This window comes from Amblyraja radiata, chromosome 26 (genome assembly GCF_010909765.2).
Source record: "Amblyraja radiata isolate CabotCenter1 chromosome 26, sAmbRad1.1.pri, whole genome shotgun sequence".
In the NCBI taxonomy this organism is placed as follows: domain Eukaryota; kingdom Metazoa; phylum Chordata; class Chondrichthyes; order Rajiformes; family Rajidae; genus Amblyraja; species Amblyraja radiata.
Window position 1 is genome coordinate 8,843,385 of NC_045981.1, and position 18,083 is coordinate 8,861,467.

At 39.4% G+C, this 18,083-nt stretch overlaps 1 protein-coding gene across 5 annotated transcripts in view; it reads left to right on the forward strand.

The window, feature by feature from the left end:
* The window catches only part of pitpnc1 (phosphatidylinositol transfer protein cytoplasmic 1), a 214,299-nt gene that overhangs the window by 88,878 nt on the left and 107,338 nt on the right, over positions 1-18,083 (forward strand). For all 5 annotated transcript variants that reach the window (XM_033044154.1, XM_033044155.1, XM_033044156.1 and 2 more), the window contains one exon: positions 3,485-3,633. In XM_033044154.1, the coding sequence (XP_032900045.1) occupies positions 3,485-3,633 (149 nt within the window). The remainder of the gene's footprint in view (positions 1-3,484; positions 3,634-18,083) is intronic.

Here is an 18,083-nt window from a genome sequence, read left to right on the forward strand (position 1 = left end):
CCTTTGACTGGGCAACCAGAACTGCTCATTGCATTTAAAATGTGGTTGCAATAACAACTTGTACAACAGCATTATGGTGTCCCAACATTTGTACTCAAGCTTGCCAAACGCCTTTATCACTATACTGTCCACCTGAATCACCACTTTTGGGGAACCATACACCTGCCCTCCCAGCTCTCTGTCCTGCAACACTCTCCAGAACACTTCCAATTACTGTGCAAGTTCTGCCCTGGTTTTTCTGCCATTATTCACCTTCAATCATATTATCCTCAATATCACACTCTTTCATTTTATTTTTTCTTATCAAAGGCTTTCTGAAAGTCCAAACTACACCTCAGCTGGTTTGCTCTTATCCTGCTACTTACAACCTCAAAGAAAAAGATTTATAATGCATTATTTCTCGTTCTACACAGACTCTTTTATGTCCTATTTTTTTTTATAAGAGTGCACCACCTTCTTAATAGATACCAGACTATTTGCTTCCTAGTTTCCTATTTTCTTTGTCCCATCTTTCTCAAGTAGTGGATTTACATTTGCTACCTTCCGTCCGTGGGAAGCATTCTAGAATCTCTGAGCAGTGCATTCATTATTTCTGTAACCAACATCTAATCCATCATGTCTTGGGGATTAATTGGCTTTCTCATTAATGTCTCCAGTTCTGGTATTTTATTCATGTTAATTTCTTGGAGCTCTGCATTCACGCCAGCCCTACAGTTCTCCACTATTACCAAGAGGTTTATTGTCTCTTCCCCTGTCACTGTTTGGGGACCGTATATGCAGTATTTTAAATCTGCACTATATGCAATATGAAATTCAGCTTGAAAATATCTCCAGGTATTTCTGAGGAATATTTGAAAATGCTGCTGCACAATTCTGGCATTATTGTCCTTGCTTCTTATATTTCAGCTTTATTATGTCTAAATGGTGCCATTACACATGTTCTTCTTGCATTGTTTTAATGTTTTACATCAAAAGATTTGTCAGTGTGAAATACTATATTAATTAACTGAATTCAGAATGAGAGGCATTTTATTCCCATGGTGAGAAAACGATAAAACCATTTACTTCAAGTTAATGTCCCTGACAAATCCAGCAGTAAGAGGACCTTAGTTTGAACCTAAGCTTTTATCTTCAATTTCTTTTCTCGGAAATTCTTAAATGTGCATAAAAAGCATAAAACATTTATTAGATTTGATTTCAAAGTTGTTTGTCCTTTACTGTGTCAAGAGGACATTGGTAGATGCACAACAGAGCACAATGATTTGCTGGCAACATAAGCCCGTGTGGATGATGAAGAACTCTATTGATTTAGTATATGGCTTGCTTTGAAATGGTATCCTCCAAGGAAGATACCAAGAAATTAAAATTTGAAAGCTGTAAAAGGAATAAGGGAGCATTGCAAAACAAGGAATAACACTTCCATTTAGTTTGATTCTTTGGACAAAATATTTTGGTCAATAAGAAAAATGTTAGCACTCATGTGCAAAACACACTGTAATGATGTCGCATCAGTTTCTTGCAGGGCTGTTGGAAAGTTATTTTCAAGCACAGGTGTAGTATTCGTTAGCATGCAATTTGTGGGTCTTTCACACAATAATACTCATTAGCTGTGCATAATTTAGGAAGTCATCTACAAACCAATCTGTACAATATGTTATCATGGCTGGAGTTCTTAAGGTGTTGTTTTTTGACAGAAATCATTGCTGATTATGAGGAAATGGTGGCATAGCAAGACAGCAGAAGGGCATGCACAATACAAATACAGAAGGCACATTCACAAATCTATAATATCCTTGCATATTTCTCCATTGATGTTTTCTCTCACAAATGTCTCAGTGAATGTGCTGTAGAGGTCTCTTTAAGTCAGGCATGAGCAGGCCTGCTTCCTTCTGTTAGGATCTGCATTTCTGACGGTGGCCCACGCTATTTGTTATTTATCTGTGGTCCCTTGGAGCAATAGCAAGATCAAATACATATTGGCATCACAGCTACGTGCCCAGTATCCTTTTTCATAGATTTATCACTCGTATGGAAGCATCTGTCCAAATTGTTTTTTTTTTCCAGTTTTGAATATTTTTTCTTTGGATTTTGGTGAAGTAACTATGTAGCTGGATTGTAAAGAGTTAAATTATTTCCAACTGACAACCATTGGTGGAATGGTGTGGTGATCTTGGAAAATGTATAATGACTGGGAATGGTCAACCTGATCCAGGTGAAGATGTCAAGAGTGTGCAGGAGCAGTCCACACAAGAAACTCCTCCTTGCTGTTCCATATTAACTTGACATGGCTCAGGTTGTGTGGGGCCACCTCCTGAGGGACATTTCATGGTCTGGGTCTGGCCATTTGTTCAAGTTCCTTCACAGTAAAGTTAGCTGAGGTACACTGATTAGAATAGATCAGTTATGAATTCAATAGACAATAGGTGCAGTAGTAGGCCATTCGACCCTTCGAGCCAGCACCACCATTCACTGTGATCATGGCTGATCATCCACATTCAATACCCCGTTCCTGCCTTCTCACCATATCCCCTGACTCCGCTACCTTTAAGAGCTCCATCTAACTCTCTCTTGAAAGCATCCAGTGAATTGGCCTCCACTGCCTTCTGAGGCAGAGAATTCCACAGATTCACAACTCTCTGGGTGAAAAAGTGTTTCCTCATCTCCGTTCTAAATGGTCTACCACTGGTTCTGGACTCCCCCAACATCAGGAACATGTTTCCTGCCTCTTGTGTGTCCATCCCTTAATAATCTTATATGTTTCAATAAGATATCCTCTCATCCTTCTAAATTCCAGAGTATACAAGCCCAGCCGCTCCATTCTATCAACATATGACAGTCCCGCCATCCCAGGAATTAACCTCGTTACTTTTCAAATTCATTATTTTTATACACTGGTAAAAAACAAAATTCCATTATATCTGATCTGTGACCAGTGTAGAGAGCAAGTTAACACCGAAGACACCAAAATGCTGGAATAACTCAGCGGGTCAGGCAGCATCTCTGGAGAGAAAGAATGGGTGACATTTAGGGTCGAGACTCTTCTTCAGTTACATTATCACATACTGAAGGTGAGGGGGTATGGCGGGGTTGCAGGAATTATAACTGCTAGCACTGGGTGAAAAATGTACTGTGATGTGCATGTCACACTTCCTTTGCCCATTCCTTTGATGGCAGTGTTTTAAGCTATAAAGGTTCTGGAATTCCACACTCTGAACTTAAAGGTTCAGTGTAAACATGGGTTGTAGTTCATTATAGTGAATTGGTACCTTATTTATCGCTCAGCTACTGTAATTGTTTCTGTCTTCAGTGGGAAAGACTTTCAGGAGAATGTAAAAAAGGTTGGTGATTCATGCTCAGTGATGAAAATCAAACTGACACGGTTATCCCTCTGGAGTCCTGTTTGACAGGCTGACCATGTTTTTGCCCAATTCCTCGTATAACTTGTTCAGTGGGTAGAATAAACTTCTTTCCTCTTTATTTCCAGTACAGAATTGGACAACTGTACATGATAAGCAAGCACAGCCACGAGCAAAGTGACAGAGGAGAGGGTGTGGAGGTGGTACAGAATGAACCTTATGATGATCCTATTCATGGCAAGGGCCAATATACAGAAAAGAGAGTTTACCTGAACAGGTAATGCAAGTTTGATGCGGTAAATTAAAATTATGAGCTTGTGATAGATTATTATCAATTGTTTTTATAACTAATTCACAATGCTACGGTATTTTATTTGCTTTATAAAACTTGCCTATTGCAATATTATCTGACTAGAATATTAATAAATCATATAAATGCATTATTGTTGAAATGGAAACTATTTTAAATGGAAATCATAAAAGTTTAAATGAGTACTCATGTAAGTGTTTGCAACTTATTAAAATATAAGAACTGGGAATTGATGGGAACTCCATTAAGAACATCCATTAGGTGCAATCTCAGATTTCTCAGACACAAGAGAATGGAGTGGTTGTAATCTGGAGCAAAAAACAAACTGGTGGAGGAACTCAGTTAGTCAGGCAGCATCTGTTGAGCAGAATGAAGGTTGATATTTTGGGTCAAGACTCCACATTAGATTCCTAAAGGGCCTGTCCCACTTAGGCTATTTTTTAGGCAACGACAGGCGAATAGGCTGTCGCCACATGGTCGCTGGGCCCGATATGGTCGTGAGTAGTCTCCTCAGTCACCCAAAGAGTTGTAGCGTCTTTCTGGTCGACGCTGGATTTTCAACCTGTTGGAAAATTTTCTGAGACAGTCGGCGACAGTGGGTTTGACGCCAATGAGCGTAGCTTGACTTCTCCTGACGTAGGTGCTGTCGTAGTTGTTGCCAGATTAACGTGGGTTGTCGCCGGTGCTGACTTCTTTTTTTTGTTGTTAAAGTAATGATTCCATTTCAAATTTTATGTCGAAGAGGGGTCCAGTCGCCGGTTTTTCGGTGACCTGCTACGACTATGACAGTCGCCGGCAGTCGCCTAAACATAGCTGAAGTGGGACAGGCCCTTAAGTAATTTTGACTACAGTATTTGACATTTAGGCATAAAATCTTTAGTGGACATGGCAGGGTAGATGTTAAGATGTTTCCATGAGTGGAGAATGTGTTTGGAGAGGACATCGCCACAAGCTGAACTAAACTATTGAATGTTTAAGAAGGAACTGCAGATGCTGGAAAATCGAAGGTACACAAAAAGGCTGGAGAAACTCAGCGGGTGCAGCAGCATCTATGGAGCAAAGGAAAAAGGCAACGTTTCGGGCCGAAACCCTTCTTCAGACTATTGAATGTTGTGTTTTTTATATTGGTGGGTTTGAGGAACCAACTGGCCAAATTGGTGGCCTCTCAGTGACCAAAGCCCGAGAGTGGAAGAAACCTGTAGCTCATAGTACTTTGGTGTAACAACTTATTAAACAAATCTGCTGGATCACAAAGCTACATTCCAGTCTATGTGATGTCACATTCTTACCGTGAAACTATCTGCCTTAATAAGGTCATAAGGAATAAGAATAGAATTAGGCCATTCGGCCCATTAAGTCCACACCTCCATTCAATCATGGCTGATCTCACCCTCGTAACCCCATTCTCCTGCCTTCTCCCCATAACCTCTAACACCTGTACTTATCAAATATAACCTGTACTATGCCTTCATTGTACTAATTTTCACCATTCTGTGATACATTTTAAATATGTTTTGCCTCCCCCAGGAGATCACGAGGTTCTTGGGGTGGAGAGGGGTGATAGCGGTATAAAGGGGAGGGTAGTGTCTTGTGTTCTGTGTCTTGTGTCTACTGTTTGTGGGTAAGTGTGTCTGTTTAGTGTTCAGCCATGAGCGAATGGCGGTGCGGGCTCGACGGACCTGGTGGTCTACTCTCGCACCTACTTTCTATGTTTCTATGTTTCTATGTACCGAATTGAATTGTTACAATCCTGTGTCTTTGTTGATTGATACTGATCGGTTTCCTAAATACCAACTATTTAATGTACTAATTCTAGCAACAGGAATCTGAATAGCCTGCTTCTAATTCCATGTCTAAAAATCATGATTTTAGAAACTGTAAACGGTCTTTAAATGATCTAAAGTACTGTAATTCTGGTTGGAATAATTAGTAAATCCACTGTTCTGGAGCAATCGCAAAGTGATTTGTAATCAAGAATTATTGAGAAGATGAATAATTTTAATTTTTGTGAAGATATTTTGTGAATCTGAGTTCTTTATAACGATTTAAATTTAAAATATTCCAGTCTTCCAAATTCTAGGAACAGAGTGTGTTATTATAGACTTTCACCATAAAAGCTACATAGAAAAGACTAATGTGCCATGGGATGTGTAAAACGTTGGTGCACTCTAAAGCACCAGCAACCATTTGGTCACTGCACCTCCTCTAAATTTTACTTGCAGCCGAGGCCTTGACACTGAAATTAAGCTGCAACGCTGGTTTTTAAGGCAGGGATTGTTGCCAGGTGTGGGGATGAAGGGCGGGGAGTCGCAGATGGTTGGTCAGCAGGGTGCAGTTGGGGAGATCAGGGAGTGGAGATTGAGTAACTTGGTGGATGAAATCAGCAGCTGGTCAGTTAGAGGAACTGGCAGGGGATGGGGACATTTTGTTGGTGCAGGAGGAATGGGGGTTGATTGTGGGAGGGGGGAGGGGTTTGGTGTAGGATGAAGGTCAACAAGTTTGAAGGTTCAGGCGCACAAAAAAAAAAAAGTCATATTGACATGGCAGTGCCAAATGGCACATGCCCCAAATCATTGTGGAACAAGTCCCCCAGCTTCAAAACAAGCCGGGCATTATATCATCCAGTGGATCCTGCTTTGGTAAGCACGTTAGGGTACAAAGATGACCCATGCAAGAAGGTGCCGAAAAGAATTTCATGGAGGGGATAAGAATAATGAAATAAAAGCAGTAGTCTATTCTGTCACTCTCGCCTCTTTCACCATTCAATTAGATGCCATTTGTGATGTTTTGAAAAACTTAACTCACTACTAGATGCCCGTTCTTTGAAACAACAGGTTCAGTGAGTTTTCTCCTCTGTAACAAATAAGATTGTGTACCAATCATTCAAATGATGCATTGATCTTTTAATATAGCACTATCAGCAAACATTATAAATTCAGCATGTTTCACTGTGATTGATCATACATTCTCTGGTGCCTTAAGCATGACCATAACTTGCACTTTTAGGCATCGAGATTCACTCAACAAATAATGCATGCAATGCCCCCTAACGCCTTGCACTCTGTACATGGGGCTAATTAAGGCTTCTGCTTCGCTTCAACGTAGGAAAAAAAAACCTAAACAGTATTCCTGATGCATCAGCATCTGCTTTAAATATATTTAAACGTTGATGGACTCTACACAAAATTCCAGTAATGGATCTCCAAATCACTTTAGACACTACAATAAAGCATAGCTTTGATGCAGTTAATAATTCCATGATTTCTGCGTTACGTGCCCCATGAAAGCACCATCAACAGATGATAAGCCGCAATTCCATTGAATAGCAACACATATGCCCTATAATTTATAGCAAAACAATATCTTAGGAATTGGCTCATTTTTGGGCATGCAGAAAATACAATTTAAATATTTGCATCACCAGTTTTTTTACCCAGGTAGGTGAATCAAAAAGAGGACATATGTTTAAGGTTAGAGGGACAAGATTTAATGCAAATCTAAGTAGCAACTTTTTAACTCAAAGGATGGTGAGTATATGGAATGAGTTGCCAGATGAGGTAGTTGAGACAGATACTCTAACAGCAGTTAAAATACACTTGAACAGGCACATGGATATGAAAGGTTTAGAGGGATATGGGCCAAATGTGGGAAAATAGGAGCAGCTTAGATGGATCATCTTGGTCTATATGATCAAGTTGTACCAAAAGTCATGTTTCTGTGATGTATGAGTATATGACTCCTGTTCCTGCCTCAAAGGTGACACTAAATGTTCTCCAGATATTGATCTTATTTCTATGAACATCTCAAGAAATACATGTTGGTGAAAGGCCACTGTTTCTCCGCTTCTAACCTTGCTAACAGTGTTGATGGGAGTCAGAAATGGTTTATTCACATTTATTGGTCAGGACGAGAGTATCCTAATTAAAATATTCCCTTTCATAAACTGAAAAGTTTAAATAGATACTTACGGTAATACATTAATGCAACTGCTGTTTCCAATTATTGTTGGCTCTCTGTTGTCAGTGATACAATTTCCAAACTTAACAGCACTGTAGACCATCTGAGAGGAAGCAGAACATATCGTTACATACTTTGACTTTTGGCATCACCTCAGAGAGAAAGGAGGGAAGCAAAACTTTCTTTAAGGGAAGCAGATAGTGCAGAAAAGAAAATAACTGAGAGGAAATTCAGAAAAGAATTTGCTAAGAGGACATGACATTTTGAATAGCCATGAGGCTTCTCTATCTGTAATCTGCCACAGTTCAGAGAAAGTGACAAAGTATTCCACTCAGAGATGTAATTCAAGAAATTACTCTCTTGGAGAAAGCAGGTGTTTTCCCCTGCAGCATCCACCATGCTCTGCTCGTTACTCTGATGTAATTATTTCCATTTTCCATGATGAGTAGCCTTCAGTGTTGTCAAGTCATATTGGGAGCAGCAGTGTTTGCCTGAATAGGAAAAAGCTCGCTAATAAATCACAGCTTTTCTATTTCACATCACAGGATAATATTGATAATGCTCAAATGTAAATCTTGATATTCCCAAGTTTTACTCTCCTGTTCTTCTTCAATTGCTATGTTTCGAATATTATGAAAAGGTGTAGCTTCTGACCTCCATGGTAAAGTTACCTTGTACAGACACCAAACATTGTGAATAAACAGTTTCTTTATTCAGGCATTATAGGTTAGATATACATGCACGTTTAGTCCTCTAACACAAAAGTAATTGTTGCTGCTGCGAGGCTGTTGCCTCGTGGCCTCGTGCTGAGCTCCTGCTGAGGTGGCAGGACACTCACGCGAAGAGAGAAGAAGAGGAAGAGAGAGGGAAGGTTGACCCGGGGTTCGTTATATACACTGGGGCACACCCCTATACCCTGTGACAACTCCTTCCCACCATTGCCCAGTCACGTGACCCTATCTCCGACTGCCGCGGGTTTGCATAACAAGTGGCCTAACCAACGGGTGTCAGCACAACCTCTCATTGATTTGAATTACTTAAGTTTTACTTTTGCAATTTCATTCAATATAATATTCTGGATTTTTATTTAACAATCATAAATGCATCTATAAAGAACATTACCCAAAAGCTTCCTGCAATGTACAAAAAAATGTTTCTCTCCTTTTAATATACAAGACCTATAACAGCAAAGATTCAACCTCAGGATCCTCTCTGCAATATCTCCAGTGGGTGATGTCATGCAAATTTCTTAGCAACTAGAAACCAATACTCAACATGTGGTCTGACCTGAGCACCTGTTCATTTAATGATGACTTTTACTGATTTGCATTCTACTGCTTTGATTTTGTTGGCATGTAATATTATGCAGCATAATTTACCCATCATAATCAACCCTTTCCCAGTGTGAAAAATATACATCTTCTAGATGCGTTGGGACGCATCCTCAGTGATGTGCCCAGGCGACCCAGCCGGGGTTGATCAGGCCCTGACTTGCGTCCCATCAGCAACCGCCCACGGAACAGCCATCTTAATAACTACTCTGCAGGGGTTGGGAGACTCTAGTGCATGGAGGGACTGGGCTCTGTGGGGTGAGTCCTGGCCGGGCTCCTCCTGCGTCTCAACAGGTTAAAGGCCTGTGCGCTGCACCTCTTTCTCCTTCTCCGAGCATTTCATTCTTGCCTGAATTCCAAAATTGCATTTTTTACGACTAAAATGTCTGCATTTTTCCTTCAAAAGGAAACTTTTTTTATTTAAAGTTATGAAATTTTATGCTATTTCTATTTCTAACCCAAGATCAATCTCTATTTTTTTTTCCTATGATAACAACTTGTTCCTGCTTGTACTTTTGGAGATTTTAATATCCTCTGTATAATATTTTATTTACTACATTCTTCACCAGTGTTTCACGTCTGCTTTTTTTTTTACTGCGTCTCTACATCTTCTCTCCCTGCAGCAAGACTATTTCCTCCAATGTGTCAGGGCTCCATTCTTGGCCCTTTACTATTCCTCACTCACATCCCACCCTTTGATATTATCCATAATGCGAATCTCCAACCCACGCTTTCTTTCCCTGGGCAACTATCGGCACATTTATCTTCCGAACCGTAGTGCCACGCCAGATTTGTCAGCTGCTGTGCCCCAACCTTTAAGTATTTTCTCCATTATCTGCCTCCATTTCTTTTATCGTTGCACAATGTTCAGGATTTCTGATTTTTTATTTTCCTTTGGGAGTGTCATGTTAAAGTGGAAGTCTGGAAGTAATGTTGAAAGAAAGACAATTAAGAACAGCTTAAAGACTTCAATGCAAAATCAGTAACGGAAAAGCAAAAATACTGTTGAAAATCTGAAATAAAGCAATGAAAATGCTTGAACTACTCTGCAGTTCAGGAAGCATCTGTAAACAGAGAAATAGAGTTAACAATCCAGGCTGATGGCCCTTCATCCAAAGACAGAAGGTCACTAACTTGAAACATTAACTTTTGCCTACAGCAATAGAAGTCTTGCTCAATCTCATCGCTGGACTTATGATATTCATCAACCTGGTAACGCAGGACACAATGGTCTAGTTTATGTTTTGATTTTTTACTAGGAGTTTAAAGCTAATTTAAATAATTTAAGAAATAAAAACAGGTTTAAAATAAAATAAAAACCATTAAGTAAGAGATCATGGCTGATCTGACCTTGTTTTCACTTGCATTTTGGCTGCCTATACTCCATAACTCTTGAATCCTTAATGGCTCTATTCTGTATTACAATATATAGATCCACTGTTTATAGCTTAATGGAACTTTATAATTGGCATCTGACCTCATTACACCAAGTGTGTGGAATTCTCTTCCTCACAGGGCGGTGGAGGCTGGTTCTCTGGATGCTTTCAAGAGAGTTAGATAGAGCTCTTAGGGACAGTGGAGTTAAAGGATATGGAGAGAAGGCAAGAACTGGTACTAATTGTGGATGATCAGCCATGATCACATTGAATGGCGGTGCTGGCTTGAAGGACCGAATGGCCTATTCCTGCACCTATTGTCTATTGTCTATAATTCAGTCTACCTGCTAAAAGATTTAAAAACTGCAAGTATTGGCCCAAGTGAACAACACAAACCTAAATGAAACCTGCATATAAGGCTAATGTCAAATCCGCAATCATAGAGAATTGTGAAATTAGGACATCTTCTGTATTAAAAGAAAATCATCATTGGGGTCTGCTCCCCATTCGGCATGTTAATACCTAACGTGCATTTCCAGGGAGAATGGAGGTGTTTTTTCAGAATCACACAAAACAGGAGGGAGGAATGAGTATGCGAGGATAACAGCAAAACATCTTTCAGGGGAAACCTCAAACCACAATCAGCAATACCCATCGGATTCAGAGATCAAGGCCTGAATGAACTACACATACCAGTTCACTGAAGCTTTGATCTTTACAGAGACCTGCTGGCACAAATTTGTTAATGATCAAATTTTCATATAAGAATTTGTGAACATAAAAATTGATATCCTGGGGTGGGGAGACATTTTGAATCATGCATAGCTCATTGCCTTCAGCATGATACAATGAATTGTGCAGGAAGGAACTGCAGATGCTGGTTTAAACCGAAGATAGACACAAAGAGATGGAGTAACAGCGGGATAGGCAACATCTATGGAGAGAAGGAATGGGTGACGTTTCGGGTCGAGACCCTTCTTCAGGCTTCTTCTGAAGCAAAGTCCGATCAAGGAAAGTCCGAGGGTCACCAAAGATGTTGATAGTAGTTCAGCACTGCTATCTGGTTGTGGTAGGATGAATCAGTTGCCTGATTACAGCTGGGAAGAAACTGTCCCTGAATCTGGAGGTGTGCATTTTCACACTTCTATACCTTTTGCCTGATGGGAGAGGGTAGAAGAGGGAGTGACCAGGATGCGACTCATCCTTGATTATACTACTGGCCTTGTCGAGGTAGCGTTAGGTATAAATGGAATCAATAGAAGGGAAGTTGGTTGTGTGATGGTCTGGGCTACGTCCACTGATCGCTGCAATTTATTGCGGTCTTGGAAGGAGCTGTTCTCAAACCAAGCCGTGATACATCATAATAAAATACTTCCTATGGCGCATGTGTAGAGGTTGGTGAGAGTTGTAAAGGACATGCCAAACTTCCTAAGCCTTCTAAGGAGTTAGAGGCATTGGTGTGCTTTCTTGGTCGTTGCTTCAATATGAGTGGTCCAGGAGATGTTGTTGGTGATATTACCTCCTAGGAATTTGAAGTTTTCAACCATCTCTAATTGGGCACCGTCAATGCAAACTGAGGTATGTGTACCCCTTCGCTTCCTGAAGTCGTTCACTATCTCCTTAGTCTTGCTGGCAGTGAGGGAAAGATTGTTGTCTCGACACCAGTACACGGGGTTCTCGATCTCCTTCCTATACTCCATCTCATCATTATTTGATAATTGGCCCACGATGGTGACGTCGTCTGTGAATTTGAGAATTGAATTAGATTTGTATATGGCTGCACAGTCATGGGTGTACAAGGAGTAAAGAAGGGGGCTGAGAACGCATCCTTGCGGAGCACCAGTGTCCCATGTCCCCTGGTTTGTCCCCTATCCTCACTGATTGAGGTCCGTTGGTCAGGAAGTCGAGGATCCAGTTGCAGAAATTAGTGCTGACACCAAGTCCAGCGTGTTTGGTGATAATCCTGGATGGTATAATGGTATTAAAAGCAGAGCTGTAGTCTATGAATAGGAGTCTGACGTACAGTAGGTGTCTCTCTTATCCAGGTGTTCTCGGGATAAGCGTAGGGCTAGGGCGATGGCATCGTCCGTGGACCAGTTGTGGCGGTAGGTGAACTGCAGTGGGTCAAGGCCGCTGGGTAGACTGGATTTAATGCGTTCCATAACTAGCCTCTCAAAATATTTCATGGTGGTGGATGTCAAGGCCACTGGATGGTGGTCGTTTAGGCATGAGGTCTTGCTTTTCTTCGACACTGGTATGACGGTGGTCTTCTTGAAGTAGGTGGATACCTCAGAATGGGGAGAGATTAAAGATGTCCGCGGCTACTCCCACTAGCTGGTCCACGCAGCTACTAAGGACACGGCCAGGAACTCCATCTGGACCAGTTGCCCTAAGGATGGCCAATCTAACCTCTGCTGCAGTCACCCTGGGGAGAGGCACACTGGAGTCTAAAGGGCCAGGTGCCACCCCATTGTTGGCCTTCTGCTCGAAGCGAGCATAGAAAACATTCAGTTCATCGGGCAGGGTCGACCTATCACCAATGATGTTGCTTGACCTTGCTTTGCAGCCAGTTACACTATATTGTCAGTTTGCCGTTTACAGTACATATATAAAATAATTAAATTAATTACAGAGCCTCTTATATGCACACTCACAATCCTGACCAATTGAGAATTCACTCAGTGAATTTCTCATCTACAAACCTCTTCATCACAAACAGTGAACATCACTGAATTATCCACTCCGGGTACAGATAATTCCAGCGGATCAGTTCTCCAGAGAGGCATGATAAACACCTGATCTCACGTTTGTACTTCAATTGTTACCTAACAGTGTAGAACAATAAATATAGTTGCATGTTCTAAACAGCAACTTTTCACATTAAACTTAACATCGGCTAACCCTGATTAATAACTACAATAACTACACTTATACTTTGTATTTAGTACATTAATTAATATGAACTCAATGATTTCCAAATTAAAATGATAAATGCTGGGGATAATCAGTAGGTCAGGCAGCGTAATTCCATGTGAAAGCAAAAAATTACTTTCAACAATACAGAAGGAGGCCATTCAGCCCATCAAAGCCATTCTACCTCTTCCCTGCCGGAAACGCATTCTCCCACATGTCTACCAATGTCCCATTGATTCATTTGCTTCTTACACTGAAAAATAATTTACATGGGCCAATTCACCCATAAGCACACTTTTGGGATGTGGGAGAAACCGGAGCATCTGTTGGAAACTAATGACTTCACAGGGAGCACATGCAATCCCTAAATGACAGCACCCAAAGTTAGGAACAATTCCAGGTCTCAGGAGCTGTGGGGCAGCAGGACTACCTGCTGCACCACCTTGCCATCCAGATACTAAAAGCCTTAATTAAAAACAGAAAATGTCAGAAACACTCTGTTCAGATGCAAATTCTGAAAGATGAAATAATGTTTACTAAAGGTTAAAGACCTTTCATCAGAACCAGAGAAGTGATTTAGAATGCAATGAGGAAGAGGGGGTAAAAAAACAAAGGGAATATCTATAATATATTGATAACTAAGATTGTTCAGATAACATAATGGGCTATGGCACCGTCTAGTCAAAGGACAAAATCGGACATTTGGAGAAAAAAGTAACAGATGAACGTGTAGGAAGTGTGAGATGGAGAAGAGAACAAATGCTGGAGATTTGAAAGAAATCAGAATGCTGGAAATGCCCAGCAGATCAAGCAGCAACTGTGAAGAGGAGAAAAACAGTGTTAAAACAGAGTTATTGGGTTCAATATAGAGTTGCATGGTGTGCAATGTGCCTAGATATAAGATACGGTGCTGTTCCTTGACATTACATTGGTTATTGGTGGAAGTGGAAGTGTGTAGAAGAGCAAAGGCAGAGAGAAGAGAATGGAAACGTGATGGACACTTAAAGAAAACAGGTGACCAGAAGGTTAGGATCATCGTTGTGATGTGAACTGAAGTATTCTGGGGATGGTCATCCAAACTGGGTTTGGTTTCTGCAGTGTAGTGTACTGCACTGCAAAAAATAATAGCAATACAATAAATTTGAAGTGTAAGTGAATTAGTGTTTCAACTACAAGGCCTGTCTGGGTTTCTGGTTAATGGACAAAGAGAAATTAAATGGCAGGCGCAACATCTCCTGCGGTAGCTTGTAAATATGCCATGTCATGCAATTACTTTCTGGGATGTCTGCAGCTGTACACCTTCATCGATTTATTTCTGGGTAAATGCAGCATAAAATTACGTATTGAGCAATTTCCTACTCTTCACTGTTTCTTCCAGCTATAAAGACCTTATTTTTAAAATCTGCTCCGAAGCATTGCCTTTGTTATCACCCACATTGTTAGGTTTATATGAAATGTTCTACTTCTCTGAAACTGATGACTGCTAGTTGCTGAAAAATCACCTTCTTGCCTTTGTGAATCTTCCCATTTCATCTGATGACTCCATTTTTTTAACTCAATTTAATTTGTTCAAACTTGGCATAGAATGAATGTATTCCCTGTTCGAAAAGCACTACGTTGTTGGTTTTAGTTTCTATAGGAAATACAACATAAAATACACCTTTCATTCTCTTGAATACAAATCATCAATCTCCAAGATAATTCCAAAGAGTTTTATTGTCACCATTGACTTTTTATGGTAGATATTACAGCTGCTCATGACTCTGATCTATTAGATTCTGGGAGGTGTTGACTTAGCACCTTTCAAACGGTGGTCTTTTAGAGTGGGGCTAGTGTTCTCTGAAAAATGGGTGGTTCCTCAATCTTCCTTGATCTTTTCACTATCAAACCCAGTCCCTTAATTGAAATTACTCAATCCAATCTTTGCATGACTTGGGTGCTTGGTCTTTATGTAACTGAATCTATCTGTCCACTGGAAATCCAAGTTTTCACTCCCCGGAAGTCAGAGTGAACTGCATAAATGACAAAAGCCATTAACTCTGCCTCATTGGAAAGTGGTTGAGGTATTTCTAACACACGATCTAGCCGACAGCAAAACAGCTTACCACAGTTTCAATACATAATTGTTAAGTGCCTGTCCCACTGTACGAGGTAATTCAAGAGGTAGTTCTCCCGGGTTTTCCCCTGATTCAAACTCGGAGAATGTCCGTAGCGGGTCCGTAGGAGTTTGTAGATGTCTCGTAGCGGCTCGTATGGGTAACAGTAGGTACTCGGGAAATCTGGTAAACTCGTGACGTTTTTTCAACACTGTGAAAAATGTCCACGAGTAAAAAAATACTTGTGATGAAAAAAATTGTTACTTTTTACTCGTACGAGCCGCTACGAGACATCCACGAACTCCTATGGACCCGCTACGGACATTCTCCGAGTTCGAATCTGGGGAAAACGCAGGAGAACTCTTGAATTACCTCATACAGTGGGACAGGCCCTTTAGCATTGTTTTCTCATCATTAAGATGTATTTACATGACATCCCTTATCATCCTTCACGGGCAGTGGATGCCATTCAACATTCCATCAGATTTCCACCTCTTTATTTATATGATTTATCTTCTTATATACCATGTGCGCAGTATCCCAGTGAGACCGCTACACACCCTTGTCTTTTACATCCCAGGCTAAGGTAGATCACTGTGGTGACCATCATTTGCCTTTGCTGGTGACTTGTACACCTGTACAATATACCCCACCCTCGGAAAATTATAGCACTAGGCAGAATTGGAATCATGAATAGTCATTCTGAGATTGGGTGGCTTCCATAATATCCAAGGCAAGGCTTCCCCACTTTTTTGCCACATGCAGGCTTCCCGCCTTTTGCACTCGGGTAAACCCACTTGTTCACGTGTCTCAGTTGATAAGAAGTAGATTACTTTGGCATTACCATTTTTGCGTAATTGTTTTCTGACCGCAACACAGTATTGTGCCCCAAGTGAAACAGTTCATGTTTTTTTTTGTTTTTTTTTTAAATATTTTTTTATTAAAGGTAATCAATTACAATGCTTCAAACAACTTTATATCAAATTAATTCAATTTGCATTAAGTAAAACACTAATAATACTTATCTACTATTTTTTTTTAGAAATAATGATAGAAAAAGAATAGAACAGTTATAAATCATTAAGAAAGTGATTAAATAATAAATTGATTATATATAAGAAAGAAAAGAGAAACTAAAAAAAAAAAAAAAAAAATGAAAAACCACAATATGTATTGTTAATAACACTACTACAAGTGATAGTATCAATAAAGACATATATGTTAATTCCAATATAAAAATGAATTATTCTCACCAAATCCCGCAGGGTGCACGCCGAGCTGTGTTGCCAAGAACAGCTACTTCTCTAAATACTGTATATATGGAGACCATATCTGTTCAAAAGAATTATACTTGTCCAATAGGACAAATCTAATTCTTTCCAGATGTAACGTCTCCATCATCTCTGCTGCCCACATTTTGGTTGTGGGGGATAATGTTCCCTTCCAAAATTTCAATATGATTTTTTCCCCAATTATCAAACAGTAATCAAAGAAATTTCTTTGATTTACTGTAAGTGATAGATGTAAATCCGGAATTCCAAATATTATTAGCTTTGGGTTAGGGTCCAATTTAACTTTGATGACTTCAGAAATAACTTAAAAAATTTCTGTCCAGTAATAATTCAATTTAGGACATGTAACGAAACTATGTATTAAATTTGCCTCTGCTTTCTTGCACTTATCACAAATAGCGGAGAGATTCGGAAAAATACTATTTAATTTAGTTTTCGAATAATGTAACCTATATAATAATTTAAATTGTATCAATATATGTCTGGCGTTTAATGAACACCGGTGTATTCGTTGTAGACTTTCTTCCCAGTTTTCTTTTGTTATAGCCAATCCCATTTCATTTTCCCATGCTTGACGATATATTTCCGTTATTGGATTCTCCTTATCCAAAATGATGTTATATATATAGGCTATTAATTTTTCTGTATTTGGATATAAATTAAACAGTTCGTCTAACAGTCCTGCTTCTTTATTTTTATAATCTTGTGTATTGGATTTAATATAATCTCTAATTTGTAAATACCTAAACAAATGTTGTGGAGACAATCCATAAATATCTTGTAACTCCTGGAATAAGAGAAATTTTCCTTTTCTATAAAGGTGTTCTATCCTTGTAATTCCTAAATCATCCCATTGTTTAAACCCCCCATCTAATATAGCAGGTTTAAACAATGGGTTATTCATAATTGGTAGTCTAAATGAGAGATTATCCAAATGTAGAGTCTTAACTATTTGTTTCCAAATACGTCTATTATTATATATTATTAGGTTGTCTTTATAATTTTTTTTTTGTACTTCCGTTGGTGCAAAAATTATCGAACCCACATTGAAAGGTAGACAGTCTTCCTTTTCAATATTTAACCATGTCGGTTCATGATCCATATTTACCCACCAGAAATTCATATTCTTAATCTGAACAGCCCAAAAATAATATAAAAAGTTTGGAAGTGCTAATCCTCCATTTATCTTAGCTTTGCATAGATGTTTTTTATTTATTCTGTGATTTTTATAATCCCAAATAAAACTATTAACAATATTATCAATTTTTTTTTAAAAAGTTTTCGGAAGAAAAAAAGGAATAGCCTGAAACAAATATAACAACTGTGGTAGAAATACCATCTTTATGGCACTTATTCTACCAATCATGGATATAGGAAGTGTTTTCCAATATAAAATATTTTTTCTAAGTTTATCTAATAGTTGAGGATAGTTGGATTTTATTAATGAGTTAT